Source organism: Oncorhynchus masou, chromosome 27 (genome assembly GCF_036934945.1).
Source record: "Oncorhynchus masou masou isolate Uvic2021 chromosome 27, UVic_Omas_1.1, whole genome shotgun sequence".
NCBI lineage: Eukaryota > Metazoa > Chordata > Actinopteri > Salmoniformes > Salmonidae > Oncorhynchus > Oncorhynchus masou.
The window spans coordinates 52452098-52479391 of NC_088238.1; the positions used below are offsets into that span (position 1 = coordinate 52452098).

Genomic DNA, 27294 nt, shown 5'->3' on the forward strand with positions numbered 1-27294 from the left:
AGGAGTTTCCCCCTCAGGAGACTGAAAATATTTGGCATGTTTCCTCAGATCCTCAAAATGTTCTACAGCTGCACCATCGAAAGCATCTTGACTGGATGCATCACTGCCTGGTATGACAACTGATCGGCCTCCGACTTGGCCTAGTACAACTAACCGGTGCCCCTGACATTGATTCTGTACCGGTACCCCCTGTATATAGTCTTGCTATTGTTATTTTACTGCTGCTCCTTAATTACTTTTATTTCTTATTCTTATCCCTATTTTTTTAAACTGCATTGTTGGTTAGGGGCTTCTAAGTATGCATTTCACCTGTTGTATTCGGTGTGTGGGACTAATAACATTTGATTTGATTTAATTTGATTTGAAGCTCCCCAAAGTATGTGAGGATTTATTTGTATTTGTATTTTATTTAACCTTTATTTAACTAGGCAAGTCAGTTAAGGACACATTTGTGTTTACAATGATGGCCTACCGAATGGAAAAAGGCCTCCTTGGGGTCTGGAAAAATTGTCTGGAGAGATGTCTGGGGGTGGTCTGGAGGGGGGCTATGCCCCTCGTCTGTAAGTTGCAATATTTTGAATTTCTCAAACACTTGAAACAATCTGTAATCTAGAGTCATAAATATTATTATCATGCTAGCAGATACCCACAGACTTCCAGTTAATATGCTAATGCTAGTTAGCATTGGCTAGCAAAACTACTTCTAACTTCCTTCATACTGGACACAGAGACGTGAAAATGGTAACCAGGAGTTCATCTTACTCTGGGGAAGTAGATGAAGGACCTCATTGCCAAAATCCCTACGTATCCCTTTATTTCTAATTAAAAAATATGTCCTTATTTTGTTGTGTCTATGCATACCACTTGAGCTGTCGGTATCCTCCTGACGAGTGGTTCTTTTTTTAAAGAACTAAATATGCTTCTCTGCATCTCTGCTAAAATATTGGTAAAAGATTGAAAATAATGAGTCTCATTAAGTACATTTAGTTATTGCTTGCTTTTCTAAAGTCTACCAACCTTGCCAGCAGGCATGCCAGCTAAGATAGTTAGACAAGCTAGCTACACTAACTTGAATGATATCCTGAATTGGCTTCTTGGTAGCTTCTTATGAGGTTGGGAGATTGGGAACCTCTCTAGCTGACTAGCTAAAGACAACGTCATAAAATTGTTAGGTGGCTAGTATTACAGAGAAACAGCAATGTATCTGGGCTAGCTAAAGCCAAGCTCTGCCCTTTATGGATATGATCTCTGACCCTGACTACTCAACTGTGCTATCAGTAGTGAGTCAGGACGATGGAGCTTTTGTGTAGTGCTTTTTAAAAAGACGAGTTCTCCTTTAAAAAAAGTCAATTGGTGTGAATTAAAACAGAAATATACATGACAGACTGACTAGGTAAATCCAGGTGAAAGCTATGATCCCTTATTGATGTCACAATCCAATCAGTGTAGATGAAGGGGAAGAGACATGTTAAATAAGGAATGTTAAGCCTTGAGACTAATGAGACATGGATTATGTATGTGTGCTATTCAGAGGGTGAAATGGGCAAGATAACATATTTAAATGCCTTTGAACGGGGTATGGTACTAGGTTCCAGGCACACCAGTTTGGGTCAAGAAGGGTAACGCTGCTGTTTTTTTACGCTCAACAGTTTTCCGTGTGTATGGACAGAGAGAGGGATATATAGAGAGGCAGACAGAGAAAGGGAAACAGAGAGAGAGAGGATAGAGAGAGAGAGAGGATAGAGAGAGACAGAGAGAGAGAGAGAGGATAGAGAGAGAGAGAGAGAGAGAGAGAGAGAGAGAGAGAGAGAGAGAGAGAGAGAGAGAGAGAGAGAGAGAGAGAGACAAGACACATGAGAAGTGATAAATTACAGAGGAAGTGAAGATTAATTGTGAAAAGGGCGGAGACAGTGGTCCAGAAGAGAGAGGGGTAGGGGCTATTTCCTGTCAGATATCACGCAGCTGTCACGATCGGTGTCAAGGAAATGACAGGACCTAGGTGGAGCGTGGTAAGCGTGGAGATCTGGTGCTTAAAGCTGGCACCACTCGTCCTGGCTGAATGCCCACTTTGGCCCGGCACGTACGGAGTGCAGGCATAGGACGCACTGGGCTGTGACAGCGCACCGGAGACACAGTGCGTAGAGCCGGATACCCTGGGCCAAGAGGCGCACCAGAGACCAGGAGCGCTGTGCTGGCACAATCTGTCCTGGCTGGATGCCCACTTTAGCACGACACATGCAGAGAGCTGGCTCAGAGCGCACCGGGCTGTGAACCTGAACCGGAGACATCGTGCGCTTCACCGCATAACACGGTGCCTGAACAGTACCACGCTCTCTACCATGAGCACGGGGAGTTTGCTCCGCCAACCTCCCCGTGTGCCAACCTCCCTGTGTGCCCCCCCCCCAAAATGTTTTGGAGTGGCCTCTCGGTCTTCCTTGTCAGCCGTGACCCTGTGTAACGCTGGGCCCCTTTACTAGCTGCTTCCGCCTTCCTCGTTGCTTCCACCTGCTTCCACGGCAGGCGATCCTTTCCAGCCAGGATCTCCTCCCACGTCCCTGATCCCTTTCCTTCCGGAATGTATTCCCATGTCCACTCTGTCTGCTCCTCCCGGCCACGCCGCTTGGTCCGTTTGTGGTGGGTAGTTCTGTAACGGCTGTGGTCAGATGAAGAAGGAGACCAAGGTCCAGCGTGGTAGGCGTTCATGATTTTTAATACAACTGAACACCGCAACAAAATAACAAATTTGAACAAAACGAAACAGTTCTGTCAGGTGTAGACACGAAACAGAAAACAACTACCCACAAAACCCAAACGAAAAAGGACAACTTATATATGATCCCCAATCAGAGACAATGATAGACAGCTGCCTCTGATTGGGAACCACACCAACATATAAATGTAAAGAAATAAAGAAACTAGAATGCCCACCCTAGTCACACCCTGGCCTAACCAAGACAGAGAATAAAAGCCACTCTATGGCCAGGGCGTGACAGCAGCGCTTTAGTTAATCCAACAATTGCGTGATTTCCATCCAGCCTTTTGATGGGGTCGGGGAAGTGCCAATTATTATCCATTAAGTTGAAATCTCTTAAGGATCGGACCCTTTTTCTCAATTTTCATCTAAAATGACATACCCAAATCTTACTGTCTGTAGCTCAGGACCTGAAGCAAGGATGTGCATATTATTGATACCATTTGAAAGGAAACACTTTGAAGTTTGTGGAAATGTGAAATTATTGTAGGAGAATATAACACATTAGCTCTGTTTTTTTCCATCATCTTTGAAATGCAAGAGAAAGACAATTATATGACTTAGGAGTCTAGGCGCAATTTAGATTTTTGCCACTAGAAGGCAGCAATGGATGTGCAAGGTCTTAGGCAGATCCAATGAACCATTGCATTGCTGTTCAAAATGTTGTACCAAGTCTGCCAAAATGTGCCTAATTGGTCAATTGATACATTTTCAAGTACATAACTGCACTTTCCTCAAACAATAGCATGGGGGGGGGTCACAGCTCCCATAGAGGTTTTAATTACTTGAGTAAAAGTTTAAGGGCAGCCATGTCATAGGTTGCCAGTTCTGCTCCAGAGATGGCCTAAGGAAGAAGAGGAGGGATGGGAGGTTATTGTAGTGGTGGTGGTGGTGGGCAGAGAATGACCAGAGCTTGGTAATTACATATACTATAATGTCCACCTTTCCACAGAAACAAAAGTGCCTCATCATGTGACTGGGGCCTCTCCCTGCTCTCATCCTGCCATTTAACCCTGAGACAAGTTAATGGTCAGATGGCGCGAGAGTCTCGCTGTCGGGTTAAGTTATTAGACATGGTGAAGGGAGAGTCTGAATGTCACTTCAGAAATGTCACCGTGTGAAAAGTGGTGTGTCTGACGTCTGTAAGACAGATCTTTAACTCTCTCGGTATTCTGGTCACTTCCTGATATGAGATGATTTCAGTTAAAGGCCCCGGAGTGGCCCGCCCCCATGTGGTGCAAGAAAAGGTCAGGACAAGACTAGGTCCCCCGTCTGGAATTTAAAGGACTGCTCTGACTCCTCATCTCTTATTTACCTCCTCTCTTCCACTCTCCCTTGTTCACTGCCCCTGTGGAATGCTGGGTTGTTTGATTGTTCTCTCTCTCTCTCTCTCTCTCTCTCTCTCTCTCTCTCTCTCTTTCCTCCCTTGATCATTGACTCATCCTGCTTTTCTATAGACATGCTCTGAGAGAGAAACAGACCAATTACAACACCAGCCTTATCAACTTAAATTAAAGACCTCCTCGTCAACTTAAATTCTGGGGACATGGGAGGTCTCTTAGGTGTCACAGCTTATGTACACAACTCAAACTCCTGGCAAGGAGGGGTTGCAGTGAAAAAAAGAGACATCTATTGTATTCTACTTAGCACATTTTCTCCCCTGTTGCAATTGTGGGTCCCGGCTCAAAATGAGCTTTCAGACTTAGTTCCCTTACAACGCTGCAAAGGCTATTAAAGGGGAAGGGACGTAATGTTGGTTCAGCATTTTGATACACATCGCTGTTCTTTCTCCCCCACAACCTTTCTATTTAAAGCACTTACTGTAGGAAATGTTTTGCCAGGGGTGGCCCAGCAGTGCCCGAGCTAAAACACAATCTAAAACCCAGCAGTGCCAGAGCTAAAACACAATCGCATACTCTATTTACAAGCATTTGTCCCATGAATAATACAACACTAAACCACAAGCCCCAGTCAGAAAAAAGGGCCAGCTCACCTCCACCGTCGGGCAAAAAGAACAGTAAGCTCTGTCCATGCATTGTCAGCCGGTTACAAACAGTACCTTTCAGTGGGAGGTGAAATATGTCATTTTAAATTGTGAAACTTATGAGACCAAGGATGGTAATGAAACCAAACTTGATAATGACGTGTCTGGAAACCTTTACCAAGATTACTAAATAAACTTGCCAAAAGCTTGCAATGTCAATCTTGCAAATTTATTCATACAATTCTTCCCAAAGGGGCTTTAGGTTTGTCTGTGTATTTTGTTAAGCCCAATAAATATTCAGAGTACAGAGCTGTCTGTACTGTCAACATAATACTATTCTCCATGCGCAAGGACATCGGGCTGTTTTGTAATGCCTGCGCATCAGTCGACCTTCTTATCCGCACTGCTGGAATAACACTACAGTGTACACTGAGTGTACAAAACATTAAGAACACCTGTCACATATTGAGTTGCACCCCCGTTTGCCTTCAGAACAGCCTCAATTCTTCAGGGCAGGGACTCCACAAGGGGTCAAAAGCCTTCCACAGGGATGCTGCCCCATGTTGACTCCAATGTTTCCCACAGTTGTGTCAAGTTGACTGGATGTCTTTTGGGTGGTGGACCATTCTTGATACACACAGGAAGCTGTTGAGTGTGAAACCCAGCAGCGTTGCAGTTCTTGACACAAACCTGTGCTCCTGGCATCTACTGCCATACCCCGTTCAAAGGCACTTAAATATTTTATCTTGCCCATTCACCCTCTGAAGGGCACACGCACACAATCCATGTCTCAAGGCTTATAAATCCTCCTTTAACCCATCTCCTCCCCTTCATCTACGCTGATTGAAGTGGATTTAACAGGTGACAACAATAAGGGATCATAGATTTCACCTGGATTCACCTGGTCACTCTATGTTCATAATGTGTTGTACACTCAGTGTTTGTGTTGATGAATAACATTCATCGTCGGTAATTTTCTCATTGTTATTACGGAAATCGGAGAAACTGATTCACTATGAGGTGCGTTACCAAAGGATGATGACTGCTGGGAATGAAAATCTACTGGTGGAGTCTATATTTTGCTGCAGCTGGAGTATCTATGATATATTAATAGGTGAACAGATGCTAGACAGAGAGACAGACAGAGAGAGGTAGAGAGAGAGATGGAGAGACCGAGAGAGAGAGTGAGAGAGAGAGAGAGAGAGGGAGAGAGAGATAGAGATGGAGAGACCGAGAGAGAGAGTGAGAGAGAGAGGAGACAGAGAGAGAGCTTCCTATCAAATCTAAAAATCTCAAATAGAAAACGAGAGATGGGGAGAGAGAGAGATGACAAATGGTTTGATGAAGAATGCAAAAATCTAAGAAAGAAATTGAGAAAGATAGAGACCCGGAAAACCTGAGATAGAGATGGAGAAGGAGCATGTCAGAAATCAGCTCAAGTAATTGAAGAATCCATAGAGATGGAGAGAATTATCTATTCAAAATGGAGAGAGAGCTCTATAACAAAGAATAAAGAACAAAAACATATACATGATCAAATACAGAGAATCAACTATTAAAGACTACCAGAACCCACTGGATTCTCCAATTACATTGGAGTTACAGAGGCCTGTGGTGTTGAGAGAGATCAAATATACAGAGAGATGGGGAGACAGAGAGTGGATCTCGTCAACAGATGAAAATCCTCTGGGAGATAGATGAGATGATGGGGAGATAGAAAGCAAAGATGTTGAGCCTTTGAGAGAGCTATACAAACTGATGGAAAGTGGTGTTGGGAGAGATAGAGAGAGAGAGATAGAGAGGGATGAGAGATGAATGGGACAAAATGGGACAAACACCAAATGTCTGCTGTTTTGAGACTCTACAGCAGCACTAGATCAGAATTCTGCAAAAATAGTAAGACCTCCAGTGTACAACTAGAGTAGAACACCAAATAATGCATGCAGAGCAGAATTAGGCTAAAAATACCGATAGACCCACTAATTATCAAAATCCAGAAAAGAGCAGTTAAATTCTATAACCACCTAAAAGAAAGCGATTCCCAAACCTTCCACAACAAAGCCATCACCTACAGAGAGATGAACCTGGAGAAGAGTCCCCTAAGCAAGCTGGTCCTGGGGCTCTGTTCACAAACACACCCTACAGAGCCCCATGACAGCAGCACAATTAGACCCAACCAAATAATGAGAAAACAAAAAGATAATTACTTGACACATTGGAAAGAAGTAACAAAAAAACAGAGCAAACTAGAATGCTATTTGGCCCTACACAGAGAGTACACAGTGGCAGAATACCTGACCACTGTGACTGACCCAAAATTAAGGAAAGCTTTGACTATATACAGACTCGGTGAGCATAGCCTTGCTATTGAGAAAGGCCACCGTAGGCAGACATGGCTCTCAAGAGAAGACAGGCTATGTGCTCACTGCCCACAAAATGAGGTGGAAACTGAGCTGCACTTCCTAACCTCCTGCCCAATGTATGACCATATTAGAGAGACATATTTCCCTCAGATTACACAGATCCACAAAGAATTCGAAAACAAATCCAATTTTGAAAAACTCCCATATCTACTGGGTGAAATTCCACAGTGTGCCATCAGAGCAGCAAGATTTGTGACCTGTTGCCACGAGAAAAGGGCAACCAGTGAGGAACAAACACCATTGTAAATACAACACATATCTATGCTTATTTATTTTATCTTGTGTCCTTTACCATTTGTACATTGTAAAAACACTGTATATATATATATAATATGACATTTGAAATGTCTTTATTGTTTTGAAACTTCTGTATGTGTGATGTCTACTGTTAATTTTTATTTTTTATATATTATTACCTTACTTGCTTTGGCAATGTTAACACATGTTTCCCATGCCAATAAAGCCCCTTGAATTGAATTGAATTGAATTGAGAGAGAGAGAGAGATGGAGAGACCTAGAGAGAGAGTGAGAGAGAGAGAGAGAGAGAGAGAGAGGGATAGATAGAGATGGAGAGAGAGAGAGAGAGATAGAGATGGAGAGACAGAGAGACAAACACAGAGGTAGAGAGACAGAGAGAGAGAGGAGAGAGAGAGAGAGCAAGAGAGACCTCTCTGATGAGGATAGGCTACCCGTCCTGTTGGGGGAGGACACAGAGAGCTGTGGGTTGGCAGCGCACTACATTGCTGCCTGCCATAAGACGAGGGACAGTGTCTGACGGACCAATCAACCTGCACATGTCCTCTACTGTATTCTTATTGTTAAATGTATGGTTATTTTGACACTTGGTTATTGTTGTTACTGTTGTCCCGTTGACAATTTGATTCTCATTATTATAGACAGAGAGAGAGAGAGAGAGAGAGAGAGAGAGAGAGAGAGAGAGAGAGAGAGATAGAGATAGAGATAGAGATAGAGATAGAGATGGAGAGAGAGAGAGATAGAGATGGAGAGACAGAGAGAGAGGTAGAGATAGAGATGGAGAGACAGAGAGAGAGTGGTAGAGAGATAGAGATGGAGAGACAGAGAGAGAGAGAGAGATAGAGATGGAGAGACAGAGAGAGATAGAGATGGAGAGACAGAGAGAGAGAGGCAGAGAGATAGAGATGTAGAGACAGAGAGAGAGAGGTAGAGAGAGATGGAGAGACAGAGAGAGAGAGAGAGAGAGAGACATAGAGATGGAGAGACAGAGAGAGAGGTAGAGAGAGGAGAGAGAGGAGAGAGATAGAGAGAGGGGAGAGAGAGATGGAGAGACAGAGAGAGGTAGAGAGATAGAGATGGAGAGACAGAGAGAGATAGAGATGGAGAGACAGAGATAGAGGTTGAGAGGTAGAGATGGAGAGAGATAGAGAGAGGGGAGAGAGAGATGGAGAGACAGAGAGAGAGGTAGAGAAAGGAGAGAGATAGAGAGAGGGGAGAGATAGAGATGGAGAGACAGAGAGAGAGGGGAGAGATAGAGATGGAGAGACAGAGAGAGAGAGGTAGAGAGATAGAGATGGAGAGACAGAGAGAGAGAGGCAGAGAGATAGAGATGGAGAGGTAGAGAGGTAGAGAGAGAGGAGAGAGATAAAGAGAGGGGAGAGATAGAGATGGAGAGACAGAGAGAGAGAGAGGTAGAGAGATAGAGATGGAGAGACAGAGAGAGAGAGATAGAGATGGAGAGACAGAGAGAAAGGTAGAGAGAGATGGAGAGACAGAGAGAGAGAGAGAGAGAGAGAGAGAGATAGAGATGGAGAGACAGAGAGATGTAGAGAGGTAGAGATGGAGAGACAGAGAGAGAGAGAGAGAGAGAGAGAGAGAGAGAGATGGAGAGACAGAGAGAGATGTAGAGAGAGAGAGATGGAGAGACAGAGAGAGAGGTAGAGAGAGAGAGATGGAGAGACAGAGAGAGAGGTAGAGAGAGAGAGATGGAGAGACAGAGAGAGAGAGAGAGATGGAGAGACAGAGAGAGAGGTAGAGAGATAGAGATGGAGAGAAAGAGAGAGAGGTAAAGAGAGAGAGATGGAGAGACAGAGAGAGAGGTAGAGAGAGAGAGATGGAGAGACAGAGAGAGAGAGAGAGAGAGATGGAGAGATAGAGAGATAGGTAGAGAGATAGAGATGGAGAGACAGAGAGAGAGGTAGAGAGAGAGAGATGGAGAGACAGAGAGAGAGGTAGAGAGGTAGAGTTGGAGAGACAGAGAGAGAGGTAGAGAGATAGAGATGGAGAGACAGAGAGAGAGGTAGAGAGAGAGAGATGGAGAGACAGAGAGAGAGGTAGAGAGAGAGATGGAGAGACAGAGAGATAGACACAGCCGTTCTATATTACAGCGTTCCAAGAGCATCAAAAGGAGCAGTCTCTAACTTGTACATCTTTGTACTTCTGTTGTACAGAACCATCCATAACTCATACACAGCACGTTACTATGGATACTAACTGGGCCGCCTACTGAGAATAACACCTGTCCATCCCATATCTGCATAATGCAGTCAGCAAAGCATATCATCAAACTAATTACACAAGTCCACATCACAGTTACAGAGAGAGCGAAACAGAGAGAGAGAGACAGAGGGAGAGAGAAAGAGAGAGAAAGAGAGAGAGAGAGACAGAGGGAGAGAGAAAGAGAGCGAAAGAGAGAGAGACAAAGAATGAGAGAGAGAGAGAAAGAGAGAGAGACAAAGATAGAGAGAGAAAGAGAGAGAAAGAGAGAATGAGAGAGAGAGAATGAGAGAGAAAGAATGAGAGAGAGAGAGAGAGAGAGAGAGAGAGAGAAAGAATGAGAGAGAGACAGAGAGAGAGAGAATGAGAGAGAAAGAATGAGAAAGATACAGAGTTGGGGGGATGGGAAAGAGAGAGAGATGGGAAAGAGAGAGAGAGAGAGAGAGAATAGGAGAACTGCAGAAGCAAGAGAGAACCAGAGATGGTATGGCGGGAAAGAGGGAGATCATTCAATAAGAATGACTGCAACACACGCCCATAGTGGTTTAGACAAACACACCAGATTCAACTAGACATCAGGCCCTCACTGAGTTGAATCAGGTGTTTTTGTCTGGGGCTACAACAAATTGTGTGCTGTTGGGTGTACTGGAGGACCAGAGTTGGTAACCACTGGACTAGTCCATAGGTAGTCCAACAAGATCATTCAGTGTTTTCATCCTCTGTCCCTGATAGCGCCTCGAACAGGGTTCCATTGCTATTTACATATTCCAAGGAACCATCTTGGATTTCACACCTCAAAGAAGTGTTTCAATCAAGCGGTTCAATACTTCTGATTTCCCCACTGTAAAAACAATGGGACATATTGGAATGCCGCGGACACAAATCAATATAGTTTCATTTGTGAATGTTATGCCATTGGGCTGGGTGAATTGATGTTAATAACTGGGCGTTGTACCGTTGTAAAGGGATGATGTATTCTCAGAGTGATCTCAATAGAATAAGGAGAGTTCAGAAGAAATAAAGTGGATGGTCTGAGAAAAGAGCATTGATCTGTTTGATATAATGCCTCGTTGGAGTTCCCAGCATGAGCTGGGTATTGATTTGGAATTCCTAAGAAAGTATAAATCAGATGAATGTTCAGCTCATGATAGTGTAGGAACCTAGGATTTAGAGCCATGACATATCAGCATTAAACCTCAATGCATGGAACCATTCTGACCGGACAAGGAATCTTATATTGAAAGAAGAGAGAGCTGGGTTTATTCCCACAGTCAGACTAACTTTCCCACTTTGAAAGAAGTGTGGGTTTTTTTCTCACTCCATTGTTTTCTGGTTGAGACTACAAATTAGAGCATTGTAAATGAATGTAAACGCAGTAAAAGACTCAGAGTGCACCACTGTAATAACTAGAGCACATACACACACATGCACGCGCACACACACACACACACACACACACACACACACACACACACACACACACACACACACACACACACACACACACACACACACACACACACACACACACACACACACACACACACACACACACTCATTCAATTAAATCCGGGCGAGTGAAAAGGGCCTTAGCGAAAACAGACCGGGAGCTCCAGCTCTTTTCCAGTTGAAGGTTAGAGTTTACAGCTGTGGGCAAATCATCCCCAGTAAATAAGCCTGTTGTCCCGCTGCTCGCGAAAAGGAGCAAAATATCAATAGGATTCTTCTCCGTTGCAGCCGAGGGTCCCCGGACGGATCGTAATAACTGAAAACCTCGTAAAAAAGATAGACGGAAAGAGAGAGAAAAATGTATTAAAACGTCAGGAGCTGGGTCTGTGCTGTTAAACATGGCGCATTGTATATTAGGAAGACCTGTGGAGATCAATGATTTGTCGTTTACGTTGGCCTCCAATTATTTATGATCTCACTAGCCATTCCTTATTCAGCTCCGCTTTAGAATGCCTGATTTTTTACACCTTACAAATTCCATTACAGATTTAGTGATTAAGCGGGACTGGACTTTTTCAGGGAGGGGTGGGGGAGAGGTGGTGGGGGTAGTGTCTCTTGATCCAGCTCATGAGCGCACGGGCAGGGATACATACACACTCAAGCATGGATGGTAGGAATGAAGCAAGGCCAATGGAGAGGAGAGAGGTGAGGGTGTCCAACCTGATGATCTATATAAGATGCTTGTGTTTGGCTCTGATATCAACATGGTATGTGGGTTCGGATGAGAGAAATAGAGAGCAAAAAGAAGGTGTGGGCTACGGGGAGGGTGACAATATTCATATTCAATATTAAAATAATAATGTCGACTAATATTCTAGGCTCAGAGTCCCAGTCCATACTCCCCTTCCGCAAAGGTCATTATATCAGTGGCTCCACTGACAGACGCTCTCTGGTGCTTGCACAACACACACGCCCTATCAACCACCTTGCCAATGTACTGTATCCATTCCTATGAGTCGTCGGTTTACTTCAGCAGACCAGTATTGTTCTGATGAGGGTTCCTCTTGGCTGGCTGACTGGCTGCAGACGTGCAGGGGTGAGTGTGTGTGTGTGTGTGTGTGTGTGTGTGTGTGTGTGTGTGTGTGTGTGTGTGTGTGTGTGTGTGTGTGTGTGTGTGTGTGTGTGTGTGTGTGTGTGTGTGTGTGTGTGTGCGTGCGTGCGTGCGTGCGTGCGTGCGTGCGTGCGTGCGTGCGTGTGTGTGTGTGCGTGTGTGTGTGTGTGTGTGCGTGTGTGTGTGTGCGCGCGTGTGTGTGCGCGTGTGTGTGTGTGCGCGTGTGTGTGTGTGTGCGTGTGTGTGTGTGTGTGTGCGCGTGTGTGTGTGTGTGTGTGTGTGTGTGTGTGTGTGTGTGTGTGTGTGTGTGTGTGTGTGTGTGGAAGGGAGTGTTTGACTATGAGCTGAGGCAGCTTATGTTTGGTGCCAACGTGTGTGTGAGTGTATGTGAGTGTGAGTGTGTGAGTGCGTGTGTGTGTGTGTGTTTATGTCGAGCAGCAGGCGAGAGATGAACAGCCTCCTTAATGACTCTCGGTCTCTGCATGTCTGGGTCCACTCTGGGTCCAGATCACTGAGGCTAAAACACTGAGGAGAGACCAACACCACGGACACAGACCACCACAGAGAAACAGTCATCCATTCAATGATGCCTGAAACATACCCCAGGCTGTCTGTGTCTGTCTGTCTCAGTATTTGTATGTTGTGTGTGTGTGTGTGTGTGTGTTTGTGTCAGTGGTGGCTGCTGAGGGGCCATTGGCTTAATCACCTAGGCACCACACTGGGTCCATTTAGTCATCTGGGGACATCACACTTGTCATTGCCATCATGTACAGGAAAATAAACCACCGGAGAAGGAACGGATAACAAATTGTTCCTCTGAGCCAGACATGGACCAGTGATGTCCGATGTGTTAAAGAGCTATGAATCAATCTATGGCAAAAGCTGCCCTTGACAAAGAGGGCCCTCTATGTTGGACAAGAAGCCAAGACATTGAGGGGAGAAGTAAAGAACATTAGCTACCACCATTTTATAGTTTTTCAATGAAGAGTTACTGTGCTGTACTGTGTTTCATCAGTGTGTGTTTTATTGTATTTCAATGAAGAGTTACTGTGCTGTACTGTGTTTCATCAGTGTGTGTTTTATTGTATCTCAATGAAGAGTTACTGTGCTGTACATCGTGTGTGTTTGTGGTTGAAACGTACAGTATAGTTACTTAATATTCTTGTCATGGAAGCACCACAATGCATTCCAGAAATATACAAGGCATTAAGAAGCAGGGTTGGACTTAATTCGAGTTCTGAAATATAAAAAAAACTTTTAAAAAATTGCTTCTACTTTTCAGTTTATTGAGAAGCCATTGAAAATAAATGCAATTTTTTTATATAACTGAATTGCAATTTAATTTTACTTCCTAAATTGACTGCCTTCAATTCCAAATGAGGCCAATCCTGTTAAGAAGCGGCAATTCAATGTCAGTCGTGTTTTTGGGGAGGAGATGCATTTATATTTGTAAAGAAGAGTGTTCTGCGGCTCACGGCATTAACAGGGCGTCATGGTGTGGAGTGATCATTATCAATCACAGTAACCGTCTGCACCTGTGTGTGTGTGAGTAAATGTTATGCCGTGTGCATGTATGTGTTGATTGGTGTGTGGGAGGGAAGGAGGGGGGAGAGGGGATCACAAAATGCTTGAAGCAATAAACAGGAAAAGAGGGAAAAAGGAGGAGAAATAATTTCTTCCTGAAAGGCCCGTTGCTGGGCCTCCTAAAGACACTGACGTCAGGGACACCCTAGACCTCTGACCTCCTTCAAGTCATCCATAATCAACAACCTCTTGCTGAGGAACTCCTACACACAAAGGAAGGTTAGGGCCTCTGACACACTCTGCCCTAGGTTTGGATAGTAGCAAAAGGTGACGTTGACCGATGCATTGCGTAGGAAAGCCGCAAATGATGTCTGTTTCCATTGCCATCGTGGAATGCATCATAACAGGTGAAAGTGACACATTAAACGTACTGGTACTTTCTCTTTCCTACTGGGGCAAGTAAGGCGCTACCCTGGAGCCACTCCGCTGATCACTGATCACAGCAACAGCTATGTTTGTCATTTTGGTTGTAAGAGTTGATCAGCGACTGTATTTATTCAAATGTAATAACCATATTATTTTGTATTTGTTATAATGCAACTTTGAATCAGGACAAACTCCCAAATGCTGGGAACTGAAGAAATGAGAAGCCTTGAGTGGTTGAAACAACTAGGACCTTAACAATACGTGATTCCCCATCGAATGCTCAGGTTGAACTTAAGGTGAAAAACGCATGATGAAAAAAGGCTACCCTATCCTGAGCCACGTAAAGGACTGTGTGTATGTGTGTGTGTGTGTGTGTGTGTGTGTGTGTGTGTGTGTGTGTGTGTGTGTGTGTGTGTGTGTGTGTGTGTGTGTGTGCGTGCGTGCGTGCGTTTGCGTGCGTGCGTGCGTTTGCGTGCGTGCGTTTGCGTGCGTGCGTGCGTGCGTTTGCGTGCGTGCGTGCGTTTGCGTGCGTGCGTGTGTTTGCGTGCGTGCGTGCGCGTGTGTGTGTGTGTGTGTGTGCGTGCGTGCGTGCGTGCGTGTGTGTGTTTGCGTGTGTGCGTGCGTGCGTGCGTGTGTTTGCGTGTGTGTGTGTGTGTGTGTGTGTGTGTGCGTGTGTGCTTGTGTGTGTGCATGTGTGTGTGTGTGTGTGTGTGCATGTGTGTATTCAGACAACGTGTCGCAACAGCCAGTCAGATTTGGCACTCTAACTAATCAGACGTTTGAAGCTGTGATTTACAAACCATCAACAAACACAATTGACTAATATAACACGTGATCCAAGTGCTCCAATAAATAATTGCTTTCACCCGTCTCCCTCTTCCCTCCCTTCCTCTCCTCTTCAATGTGCAACGAGACGCTAGGCCTTTGATAACGCTAGCAAGTGGAGGGAGTGGGTCTCGAAGCAATTACCTCCGGCATTAATTGCCCTTTAATATGTGTTACGGTGAAGAAGCAATCAGTTTGGTAATTATGCTATGACGACCTGGAAAACGCCACCAATCCGTTCTGCCACAAAGCCATACAGTCTCTTTTGATTGGAGTCGAGCGTAGTTCAGTTGTTCACCCTGAGGACACAATTGGCCAGATGCTAGCTACGCTAACCTACCAAAGCCATACCTCAGGTAAACTGCCTCACGGACAAGTACATATGTCTCCAAATGGCGGCAAAGCATTCTAGCTTTTTATTGATATCTCAGGTTCTAAGAGAGGAAAACGACTCCGACCAATGAAGTAGGTGGTGGTGAGACTGGGTCTGAATGCCACGCTGTAGGTTGTGACGATGAAATGGAATGTACAGCAGAGATTGATTCCAATCAAATACATTCAGAACACAATTGTTGCATGTGGAAAATAAGATTTTCTTACCACAGTTATGTTATTTGAACAACCCTTTTAAATGCATATCACTGGGACACCTCAAGTGATGACATCCCATTCCCCTGCCACTATCTCCTGAGAACCACAAAATACAGCCGCCAGTCCACCAAGATTTTTCCATCCCTCTCTCTTTGGGAGGCCAGAGTTGGCTCTCTACCATATGCTCCAACATCATTCCACTGTCTCTCTACTTTCCCCCTTTCATCCCTCCAGTCCCCCGGTGTCTGGGACGGAGCAGATAGTGATCCCCATCCTTGTATTTGTTTCTCGTTCCAGAGGATTTTCACCCAGTAAAGGAGCTGCATTACTTGTATTTACGGTCCTGTATGAACTACAGCCACTGGGTTACGAGCGATTCACACTGCATTTCTCGCCTAACGAGCCACTCGTTAATTGCTCGGGTAGGAGCCGTCTCTCCCAGGGCCCCCGTCTTACGAATGCAGCGGAAGAGACGTGAGCGGCGGCAGGGGGGAATATAAACAACACCAACAATGAGATGATGAGGGGAACAGGAGAGAGAGAGAGAGAGAGAGAGAGAGAGAGAGAGAGAGAGAGAGTGATATTCTTCTAAGGTCCCTTCAGGTACACTATATATACAAAAGTATGTGGACACCCCTTCAAATTAGTGGATTTGGCTATTTCAGTCACACCCGTTGCTGACAGGTGTATGAAATCGACCACACAGCCATGCAACAGACATCAGCAGTAGAATGGCCTTACTGAAGACCTTTCAACGTGGCTTTCAACGTGGCACCATCATAGGACGCCACCTTTCCAACAAGTCAGTTCATCATATGTCTGCCCTGCTAGAGCTGACCCCGGTCAAGTCAAAGTGATGTTATTGTGAAGTGGAAACGTCTAGGAACAACAACGGCTCAGCCGCAAAGTGTGGGCCACACAAGGTCCCAGAACGGGACCGGCGAGTGCTGAAGAGCATACCAACTGTAAAGTTTGGTGGAGGAGGAATAATGATCTGAGGCTGTTTCTCATGGTTTGGGCTAGGCAGCTTCGTTCCAGTGAAGGGAAATATTAATGTTTCAGTATACAATGACATTATAGATGATTCTGTGCTTCCAACCTTGTGGCAAAAGTTATACTTTGTGGCAACAATATTAACAGGCCCTTTCCTGTTTCAGCACGAGAATTCCCTCGTGCACAGAATGAGGTCCATACAGAAATGGTTTGTCGAGATTGGTGTGGACAAACTTGACTGGCCTGCACAGAGCCCTGACCACAATCCCATCAAACACCTTTTGGATGAATTGGAATGCCGACTGCGAGGCAGGCTTAATCGCCCAACCTCACAAACGTTTTATTTAACCTTTATTTAACTAGGCAAGTCAGTAAAGAACAAATTCTTATTTACAATGATGGCCTAGGAACAATGGGTTAACTGCCTTGTTCAGGTGTTAGAAAAACAGATTTTAACCTTGTCAGCTCGGGGATTCGATATATAAACCTTTCGGTTACTGGCTCAACGCTCTAACCACTAGGCTACCAGCCACCCTAATGCTCTAACCACTAGGCTACCAGCCACCCTAATGCTCTAACCACTAGGCTACCAGCCACCCTAATGCTCTTGTTGCTGAATGGAAGCAAGTCCCCGCAGCAATGTTCCAACATCTAGTGGAAAGCCTTCCCAGAAGAGTGGAGGCTGTTGTAGCAGCAATGTTCCAACATCTAGTGGAAAGCCTTCCCAGAAAAGTGAAGGCTGTTGTAGCAGCAAAGGGGGGACCAACTCCATATTAATGCCCAGGATTTTGGAATGAGATGTTCGTCAAGCAGTGGTGTAGTTCTGGTGAGGAGAGTTTCTTTTCTTTATCAGATCAGTGGTACGGTTTTGTTTCTGCTTTCTGTACACTGTGTCTCACGACCCTGTCTACTAATGTCTTCAGCATTTACTTTAGTGTTTTTCAAGGGTAAGATGGACACAGGCAAGACTATTATCTAGTTATATTCTCTGGAGCCAGAGAGTTTCCAGGCTGTGTTTTCCATGTTAAAGTTGCGTTGAACACAGTACGGCTGCAAAGGTTCAGGCTCGACGTTCAAATTACAGAGAGAAGAGACATCTGACCCCTCAAATGAATCTCTCTTTCATTTCAGTCTTCTCCGGAGCAGATTGGCAACTTTCAGAGACGTCCCAGTTTGGTAGAGGGGGCTGAGACCCAGTGATGATCAGTCACCGATTCCTGTCAGCAAGACGTGATGCTACATGCATCTCAATAATCAGCTCTGATCAAGACTGCTGAGAGTTAGAGAGAATGATGCTGCTGCTGCTGGTTGGTGATAGTTATGGCTGTTAAAGGGCTGGTACTACCAATCTATTTCCTATAGACCATAAAGCCTACAATATTAGCCTAGCTAGAACATGGACTGACTGACTGATTGACAGGACTGACTCTGGGCCTATACACTTACCGCATTGCAAACTACATCACGACTCCACTCTCCCTAATAATCTTCTGCAACAGCAGGCTTACCATGATAATACCACAGAGTTTCTAAACCCAAAGGTGCAACATCTCGAAGCTTCTGGGAACGCTTGCGAAACAGACCAAGCAGAACAGACCGCGGTTTGAGATGTCAATTAGAGAAGTGAAAAATGCTTCGTTAGTTGTTAATTTTTTTCGAAATCTAAAGACACAACCTAGATTGGAGCCCATGTCTTAAGCAGTTGAACTTGTTATTACTCCAACCTAATGAAAGTGACAAACTGACACCTTTTCATTTTTGTCAAAAACAACGCAGTTCAGTGCGACCGTGAGACCCGATGACATGTGAGCTTAGCTAGCCAACATTGCCGTGACATTGCCTACAAGTGTGATCTGGGATTTCTATTGGAGAAGCAGTTTTAGCTATCTACATACAGTCTTTGATGATACCATAGAAGCAGAAGAGGGAGAGATGAAGGAGAGAGAGTAGGAGGGAGGGAGATGGAGGAGAGAGAGGAGGGAGGGGGAGATGGAGGAGAGAGATGGAGGAGAGAGAAGGAGGGAGAGAGAGATGAAGGAGAGAGAGAGATGGAGGGAGAGATGGAGGAGGGAGGGAGGGAGGGAGGGAGGGAGGGAGGGAGGGTGTCTGAGAACTGCTGTGTTGCTGACCGACAAGCATGCCCTATGTGTTAGATGGCACGAAGCACCAGCAGCCGGCTATATTCGAACAACGCACCATGCAACTGAAAACACACACACACAGAGTATTCTCTGTTCAGACTTTCGCTGAATAGAACAGAAAAAGGAGCAATCAAATCCTTGGGCAGCTGCAAAACAAAGGGATCCTCTTAACCCCAGTGACTAACAAGGCCGGACGTGTCATTTCTTACAAATACAGCGTACACCCTCTGAGAACCATGGAGAAAAACATGTGAAGGACGACATGAACAGACGCAGCATCAGGTTAGCACGATGTGGCATAGACATGTACACACACGCGCACACACACACACACACACACACACACACACACACACACACACACACACACACACACACACGTGCACACACGTGCACACCCATGCGCACAGAACGCTGAAACCTAAGCCACACATTGTATGCACTTCCACAGCGGTACATTCTGACTTAGTTACTGAGGAATACTGTGGAATACCAAGTGCTCCATTTATACACTATGCAGATAAATGGACGAGTGCACCCGACACTGGCTGGGAATAACAAAGACTTTCACACAGAATGTGTATGTACGCGTGCGATACCCAGTTTCCCCACACACTCATCCAACAGAGATATCAGACGTCCACCTTCGCCAGGCTTTCCAGCTCAACATAGTGAACCCGTCACAGAGTGGGTCACTGGCAACAATACCACTCTACACAAACAGAGAGCCTCTCCAAAAGGACATGTCTCCAAATATCCTCTGTGGATTGCCTTTGTTTCATTCTCAGTTGAGTTCATAGGATGGAACACTAGGAAAAAATAAATATATGTGTTTTCGACAAACAAATGAAGAGAAGTAAACAGGTGGTTCTCTGTCTTTGGTTCAGCGTCCGACAGAGAGCTGTCAATCAATCCTTCTCTCTGAAGTCTCCAATGGTCTTCCATTGTTCCTGTTATGAGGAAGCTCTCATAAAACATGCAGATAGATACAAGAGGAAAACATGAGAGAGACAGAGCAGTAGTCTCCGGTCTGGATTGTATGTGAGTTGTCTAATATATAGTATAAAACAATTATCTTTTGCCATTTATTCAAATATAACTGCCAGAAATCCTTTCCCAGCTGTCTTAGCCCCAAAACTGAGTAACTCTGTAGTCAGACTCAAACGAGCAGAGCACGTAGTGTAAAAGTAACATCTGAGTCTGTGAGGAGAATGCCTAATGCACGAAGTGTGTGACCAAAGCACTGAAAATATCACATCTCCTATGCATTAGAAGAACTGCTGGAGGGCTTGGGCCTCAACAACAGGCGTCAGAACAGCCCTTAGAACAGCTAACCTGGGCACTTCCCATTTATCGCCCACAGCCTCCACACGTCACACCATGTTATGTCCACCAGGGAACAAAGGTGTGTGATTCTTCAAAGAGACTTACCTTCAGATAGAATGTGACCAATCCCATGCCAGTAACGGCGTCAGCCTCCGTAGAGCTTATCATGCAATAAAGATGATTGGATTAATGAAGACATTGAAATGTCTAGCCGTGCTTTTGTCCAGGCGTCTTGTTTCTGTGGTAATTTAGTGGTTTGTGGGAAATATTATCATAAACATCACTGTCAAATATTGTGTGGTAAATAGCCGACAACTTCAGTCTCTCCCGGCAGTTTTCTAGTAAATTCATATGTCTGTGTTCAGAATCGGTGAGTGGAGCAACAACGCTAGTTGACATCCAGGCTTGTGTAGGATTATAATTGAGTGCACTCTTGAAATGTAAAGATACTTTAGAAAAGAAGCCTCTCCTGCCCAAAGTAAGGAGTCGGAAACAACTGGATATATCTAGCTGTTAATCGGTCTCTCTACCAACCAAAACATGTGTGAGTGTTTTTGTGTGTGTCATGCTCACCCCTTTCATGTGAGCGAGGCTCATCTCCTTTGTGGCCATCTGGCTAAAGTGATAAAACACGCCGGGTGGAAGTCACACACACACACACACACACACACACACACACACACACACACACACACACACACACACACACACACACACACACACACACACACACACACTGGCTTCCACAGTTCTAAGGCCTCGCTCCTCTTTACAGCCAACAAGGGGGCCTGGACGGACGACCACAAAGAGCAGGCCGGGGAGAATCAATATGTTAATATAAGACTGGAATTTTAAAAAAGGGCTGAAATCCTTCCATTCTTTAAGCTTCTTTGAGGAGAATTCTATTGATTTTCATATCTCTTTTTAGGGGTGGTGGGTGGATGCGTGTGGAGGGTGAGCAGTGAGGGGTCACAGTGTGTGTCTGAGCATGCGTGTGAGTGAGTGTTTGCCTGTCTCAGTATGTCACTGTGTTGGAGGGGCAGATAACATAATTGCTCATCTCTGACTGTGTATGTGATCAAGACTGCAGTCACATGTGTAGCTGTGCTTATGAGATTAATTTTATTCTCAGGTACATTTCAAAGCGCGTGCCCGCTGCACTGCAGAATACTAAACACACTCCAATGGCAGAGCAACAGACCAAATATATAGTACCACACTGTTTGAGGAAAGGGTGTGTGTGTGTGTGTGTGTGTGTGTGTGTGTGTGTGTGTGTGTGTGTGCTTGTTTAAAGTAAATATGTAAACATGTAAACATGTGTGTTTAATATAAAGGTGTGTGTGTGTGTGTATAAAGGCACCTAAACATAAAGGCACCTTTAATATAAAGTAATATAAAGGCACCTTTAATATAAAGGCACCTAAACATGTGCACCTTTAATATGTGTGTGCACCTTTAATATGTATGCACCTAAACATGCTTGTTTAAAGTAAATATAAAGGCACCTAAACATAAAGGCACCTTTAATATAAAGGCACCTAAACATAAAGGCACCTAAACATAAAGGCACCTAAACATAAAGGCACCTTTAATATAAAGGCACCTAAATATAAAGGCACCTTTAATATAAAGGCAACTTAAACATAAAGGCACCTTAAATATAAAGGCACCTTAAACAAAAAGGCAAATTTAATATAAATGCACCCTAAATAATAAGGCAAATTGAATATAAAGGCAGCTTAAATATAAAGAAACCTTGAAAGCTATTCAAATGCTCAACACCTGCTCTTTTCTAAAGCATAACACATGTTATCAGAGAAAATGCTGTTCTTTTCAAACCAATGGCTGGGAAGTCATTCGAGAACACATACAATGATACATGAAGTTTAGCCACTCTATAGCCTAGGTCGAATGCAGGAGAAGAATCATGAACTATTGAGAGTACATTGTAAACCGCACACTGGTTCAGAGTAGTTACAGTACACTTCTAAACAGTCACTATTTTCAGATTCACAATGGTATGCATAGGCAAAAAGAGTTGGAGAACGTCAGGGGCTCCACTCGTACACAGTCCTACCTTGCATTGGTGGAGAAAGGAAAATTCCTTGAAAAGTGACACATTACGTCTTCAAATCAATGTTACACAAGCCAAGAAAGCTGAAGGACAGACGTCTTCAAATCAGATAACAAGACAGAATAGGAACTTGAATGTCACTGAGAGCAAATATATTGCAGTGAAAGAACGGTAAAGGTTTTTGTCTCTGCTCAAAGACGGCGGTGAAGGAAGTCTCTTCGGCTCTCAGAACGCTATGGAAGATACAGACAGGAACACAACAGCAGCACACAACACAACCATGCAGATAGTCAAGCTTATTAGTATATGGTCGGAGGAGAGAAGAGAAGTGAGACCAAGCCAGCAGCCAATAGCACTCTCAGTTTAATATATATCATAATATATGAAGGTGTCTGAGCCAACCTGAAAAAGACCTTTCAGACATCAAACTTAAACATCTCAAAATCAAATGTTAAGAAAAATAAAACCTGCTTTGCCCTTCAAAAGTTATCCTAATTGTGGCTAATTATATTTGAGAATGTTCCGCAACAGCACAAGCAATGGTCAGCAAACCAAAGGGATAGGGGCCTATTAGCGAGGCCCCGAGGTCCAGTGACCTAGTGTGCTGCGTCTCTGTTGGAAGCCGCTGATTGATGAAAGTCTGCCATTAGACAGTCAGTGGAACTGGTTTCATCAGAAATAAATGACTCCCTCAGTGTTAGTCCTCACTCTTCAGTCACCGGTTTGGTCATTTTAGCTCTACACTATGGAGGATACCATTAGACAAGGTAATGTCAATGTCGATATTCTCTTGGTTAGGAGGATGGTGAATAGACTTTGTAGTCGGTATGAAACATTGGTTTTACTGGGTGCCACGTCAGGTGGTAGCAATTGCTATAGAACGAGCTTGATCTCTAGGAGATATTATGGTGGTTTGTAAATGTGTAGAGACTTTGGGGCTGGCTGCTGGAGGGATTGCTCTCTCTCTACCCCCCCCCCCCCCCCCCCCACACACACACACACACACACACACACACACACATGTTCACCACTCTCGTTGGCCGCTTCTGGGCATCTCAGCCGACCTCAGCACCACAAACACCAATCTCTCCAATCTTTAAAAATACATCTGGATATTAAACTCACTAATAGCCCCACTGACACTTTGCTGAGCTAGGAGAGCATAGGCATCGGCGTGCCTCTCTTCCCCTCTCCTCCAATTATTCTACCCTCAAACTCATCACAGGCAAGATAAGAGGAGGTCAATATGGATCTGAGTTTAACTCCTTAATAAGCTAACAAAGTAAACGCACTGCTCTATGAACCTTGGACCGTATCTCTCTGGCCGTGTTCTAGATGAATTTAGCCTATGGATAGAATGCTAACTCACTCCAAATGAGCCTCTCATACTAACAAGCGTTCATATCCTAATGTGTCCACTAGGGAGGCGCCAGAGAGCTATCAAACACAGACCCAAAAGATACTTCAAACCAAACACGACATACTGTATATTACCTGCAACTGAAAGTAGTCTATACCCATTTATAAACTGGGTAGTTCAAGCCCTGAATGCTGATTCCTTGTTGCGTTGTGCCTAAGAACAGCCCTTAGCCGTGGTATATTGGCCATATGCCACAACCCCTAGGGGCTTATTGCTTAAATACAACCAGACCACTCTACACAACACAACACTTACACATCCTACACACAACCTTCACATAACATACACAACCTTCACACAACCCAGCACGGCGATGTTGTACTCACGGTCGCTACAGAAGGAGCCTCCATAGGACGTCATGGTGCAGTCGCAGGAGAAGCCCTCCCACTGCTGGAGACACACCCCCTGATTGTAGCAGGAGTCCTCCGTACAGGTGGTGCTAGGTCCTGGGGGGATTGGATGGAGAACAAGGTCATTGTACAACACACAACACTCACACATTTGTTGTATGTCAATCTATGTGAGGACATTGGAAAATAACTGTAATCATAAATCCTAAGGCAGAGGCAACATTCGCACTGAGCTAAAGGGTAGAGCTTCCGCTTTCAATGTGCGGGACTCTAACCCGGAAGATCATGAAAAATCCTGCTATGCCCTCCGGCGAACCATCAAACAGGAAAAGTGTCAATACAGAGCTAAGATTGAATTGTACTACACCGGCACCGACCCTCGTCTTGTGTGGCAGGGCTTGCAAACATTTACAGACTACAAAGGGAAGCACAGCCGCGAGCTGCCCAGTGACAAGAGCCTACCAGATGAACTAAATCACTTCTATGCTCACTTCAAGGCAAGCAACACAGAGGCATGCATGAGAGCATCAGCTGTTCCGGACTAATGTGGGATCACGCTCTCCATAGCCGACGTGAGTAAGACCTTTAAACAGGTCAACATTCACAAGGCTGCGGGGCCAGACGGATTACCAGGATGTGTGCTCCGGGCATGTGCTGACTAACTGGCAGGTGTCTTCACCGGCATTTTCAACATGTCCCTGATTGAGTCTGTAATACCAACATGTTTCAAGCAGACCACCATAATCCCTGTGCCCAAGAAGGGCAACCTGCCTAAATGACAACCGACCCGTAGAACTCACGTCTGTAGCCATGAAGTGCTATGAAAGGCTGGTAATGGTTCACATCAACACCATTATCCCAGAAACCCTAGACCCACTCCAATTTGCATACTCCCCAAACAGATCCACAGATAATGCAATCTCTATTGCACTCCACACTGCCCTTTCTCACCTGGACAAAAGAAACACCTACGTGAGAATGCTATTCATTGACTACATCTCAGCGTTCAACACCCTAGTACCCTCAAAGCTCATCACTAAGCTAAGGATCCTGGGACTAAACACCTCGCTCTTTAACTGGATCATGGACTTCCTGACGGGCCGCACCCAGGTGATGAGGGTAGGTAGCAACACATCTGCCACGCTGATCCTCAACACTGGAGCCCCTCAAGGGTGTGTGCTCAGTCCCCTCCTGTACTCCCTGTTCACCCACGACTGCGTGGCCAGGCACGACTCCAACACCATCATTAAGTTTGCGGACGACACAACAGTGGTATGCCTGATCACCGACAATGACGAGACAGAATAACAATTGTGCCAGAATAACAACCTATCCCTCAACGTAACCAAGACTAAGGAGATGATTGTGGACTACAGGAAACGGAGGAACAAGCACGCCCCCGTTCTCGTTGAGGAGCAGGTCACCAACAAACCCTTAATTGTCGAAACACACCAAGACAGTCATGAAGAGGGCACAACAGAGCCTATTCCCCCTCAGGAAACTAAAACAATTTTGCATGGGACTTCAGATCCTCAAAAGGTTCCACAGCTGCATCACTGCCTGGTACGGCAACTGCTTGGCCTCCGACCGCAAAGCACTACAGAGGGTAGTGCGTACGGCCCAGTACATCACTGGGCCTAAGCTGCTGCCATCCAGGACCTCTACACCAGGCGGTGTCAGAGAAAGGCCCTAAAAATTGTCCAAGTCCCCAGCCACCCCAGTCATAGACTGTTCTCTCTACAACCGCATGGCAAGCGGTACCGGAGTGCCAAGTCTAGGACCAAAAGGCTTCTCAACAGTCTTTATGCCAAAGCCATAAGACTCCTGAACAGGTAATCAAATGGCTACCCGAACTATTTGCATTATGTGCCTCCTCCCACCCCTTCTTTTACGCTACTGCTACTCTCTGTTTTTCTTATATGCATAGTCTTTTTAACTATACACTCATGTACATACTACCTCAACTAGCCCGACTAACCGGTGCCCCCGCACATTGGCTACCCGGACTATCTGCATTGTGTCCCGCCACCTCCGACCCGACAACCTCTATTTTACGCTTCTGCTACTCTCTGTTTATCATATACACATAGTCACTTTAACCATACCTACATGTACTGTACATACTACCTCAATCAGCTCGACTAACCGCTGCCTGTATATAGCCTCTCTACTGTATATAGCCTCTCTACTGTATATAGCCTCTCTACTGTATATAGCCTATCTACTGTATATAGCCTCTCTACTGTATATAGCGTCGCTACTGTATATAGCCTCTACTGTATATAGCCTCTACTGTATATAGCCTCACTACTGTATATAGCCTCTCTACTGTATATAGCCTCTCTACTGTATATAGCGTCGCTACTGTATATAGCCTCTCTACTGTATATAGCCTCTCTACTGTATATAGCCTCACTACTGTATATAGCCTCACTACTGTATATAGCCTCTCTACTGTATATAGCCTCTCTACTGTATATAGCCTCACTACTGTATATAGCCTATCTACTGTATATAGCCTCTCTACTGTATATAGCCTCACTACTGTATATAGCCTCTCTACTGTATATAGCCTCTCTACTGTATATAGCCTCTCTACTGTATATAGCCTCACTACTGTATATAGCCTCTCTACTGTATATAGCCTTACTACTGTATATAGCCTCTCTACTGTATATAGCCTCTCTACTGTATATAGCCTCTCTACTGCATATAGCCTCTCTACTGTATATAGCCTCTCTACTGTATATAGCCTCTCTACTGTATATAGCCGCTCTACTGTATATAGTCGCTCTACTGTATATAGCCTCTCTACTGTATATAGCGTCTCTACTGTATACAGCCTCTCTACTGTATATAGCCTCTCTACTGTATATAGCCTCTCTACTGTATATAGCCTTACTACTGTATATAGCCTCTCTACTGTATATAGCCTCTCTACTGTATACAGCCTCTCCACTGTATATAGCCTCTCTACTGTATATAGCCTCTCTACTGTATATAGCCTCTCTACTGTATATAGCCTCTCTACTGTATATAGCCTCTCTACTGTATTTGCCTTAATACTGTATATAGCCTCTACTGTATATAGCCTCTCTACTGTATATAGCGTCGCTACTGTATATAGCCTCTACTGTATATAGCCTCTACTGTATATAGCCTCACTACTGTATATAGCCTCTCTACTGTATATAGCCTCTCTACTGTATATAGCGTCGCTACTGTATATAGCCTCTCTACTGTATATAGCCTCTCTACTGTATACAGCCTCTCTACTGTATATAGCCTCTCTACTGTATATAGCCTCTCTACTGTATATAGCCTCTCTACTGTATATAGCCTTACTACTGTATATAGCCTATCTACTGTATATAGCCTCTCTACTGTATATACCCTTACTACTGTATATAGCCTCTCTACTGTATATAGCCTC

The 27294-nt window shown here is 44.7% G+C and overlaps 1 protein-coding gene across 2 annotated transcripts in view; it reads right to left on the bottom strand.

Annotated features, from left to right (window-relative positions):
- Positions 1-27294, bottom strand: part of LOC135516400 (neurexin-1-like) — a 1013356-nt gene that overhangs the window by 444159 nt on the left and 541903 nt on the right. For both annotated transcript variants that reach the window (XM_064940681.1, XM_064940678.1), the window contains one exon: positions 23838-23957. In XM_064940681.1, coding sequence (XP_064796753.1) covers positions 23838-23957 — 120 coding nt within the window. The remainder of the gene's footprint in view (positions 1-23837; positions 23958-27294) is intronic.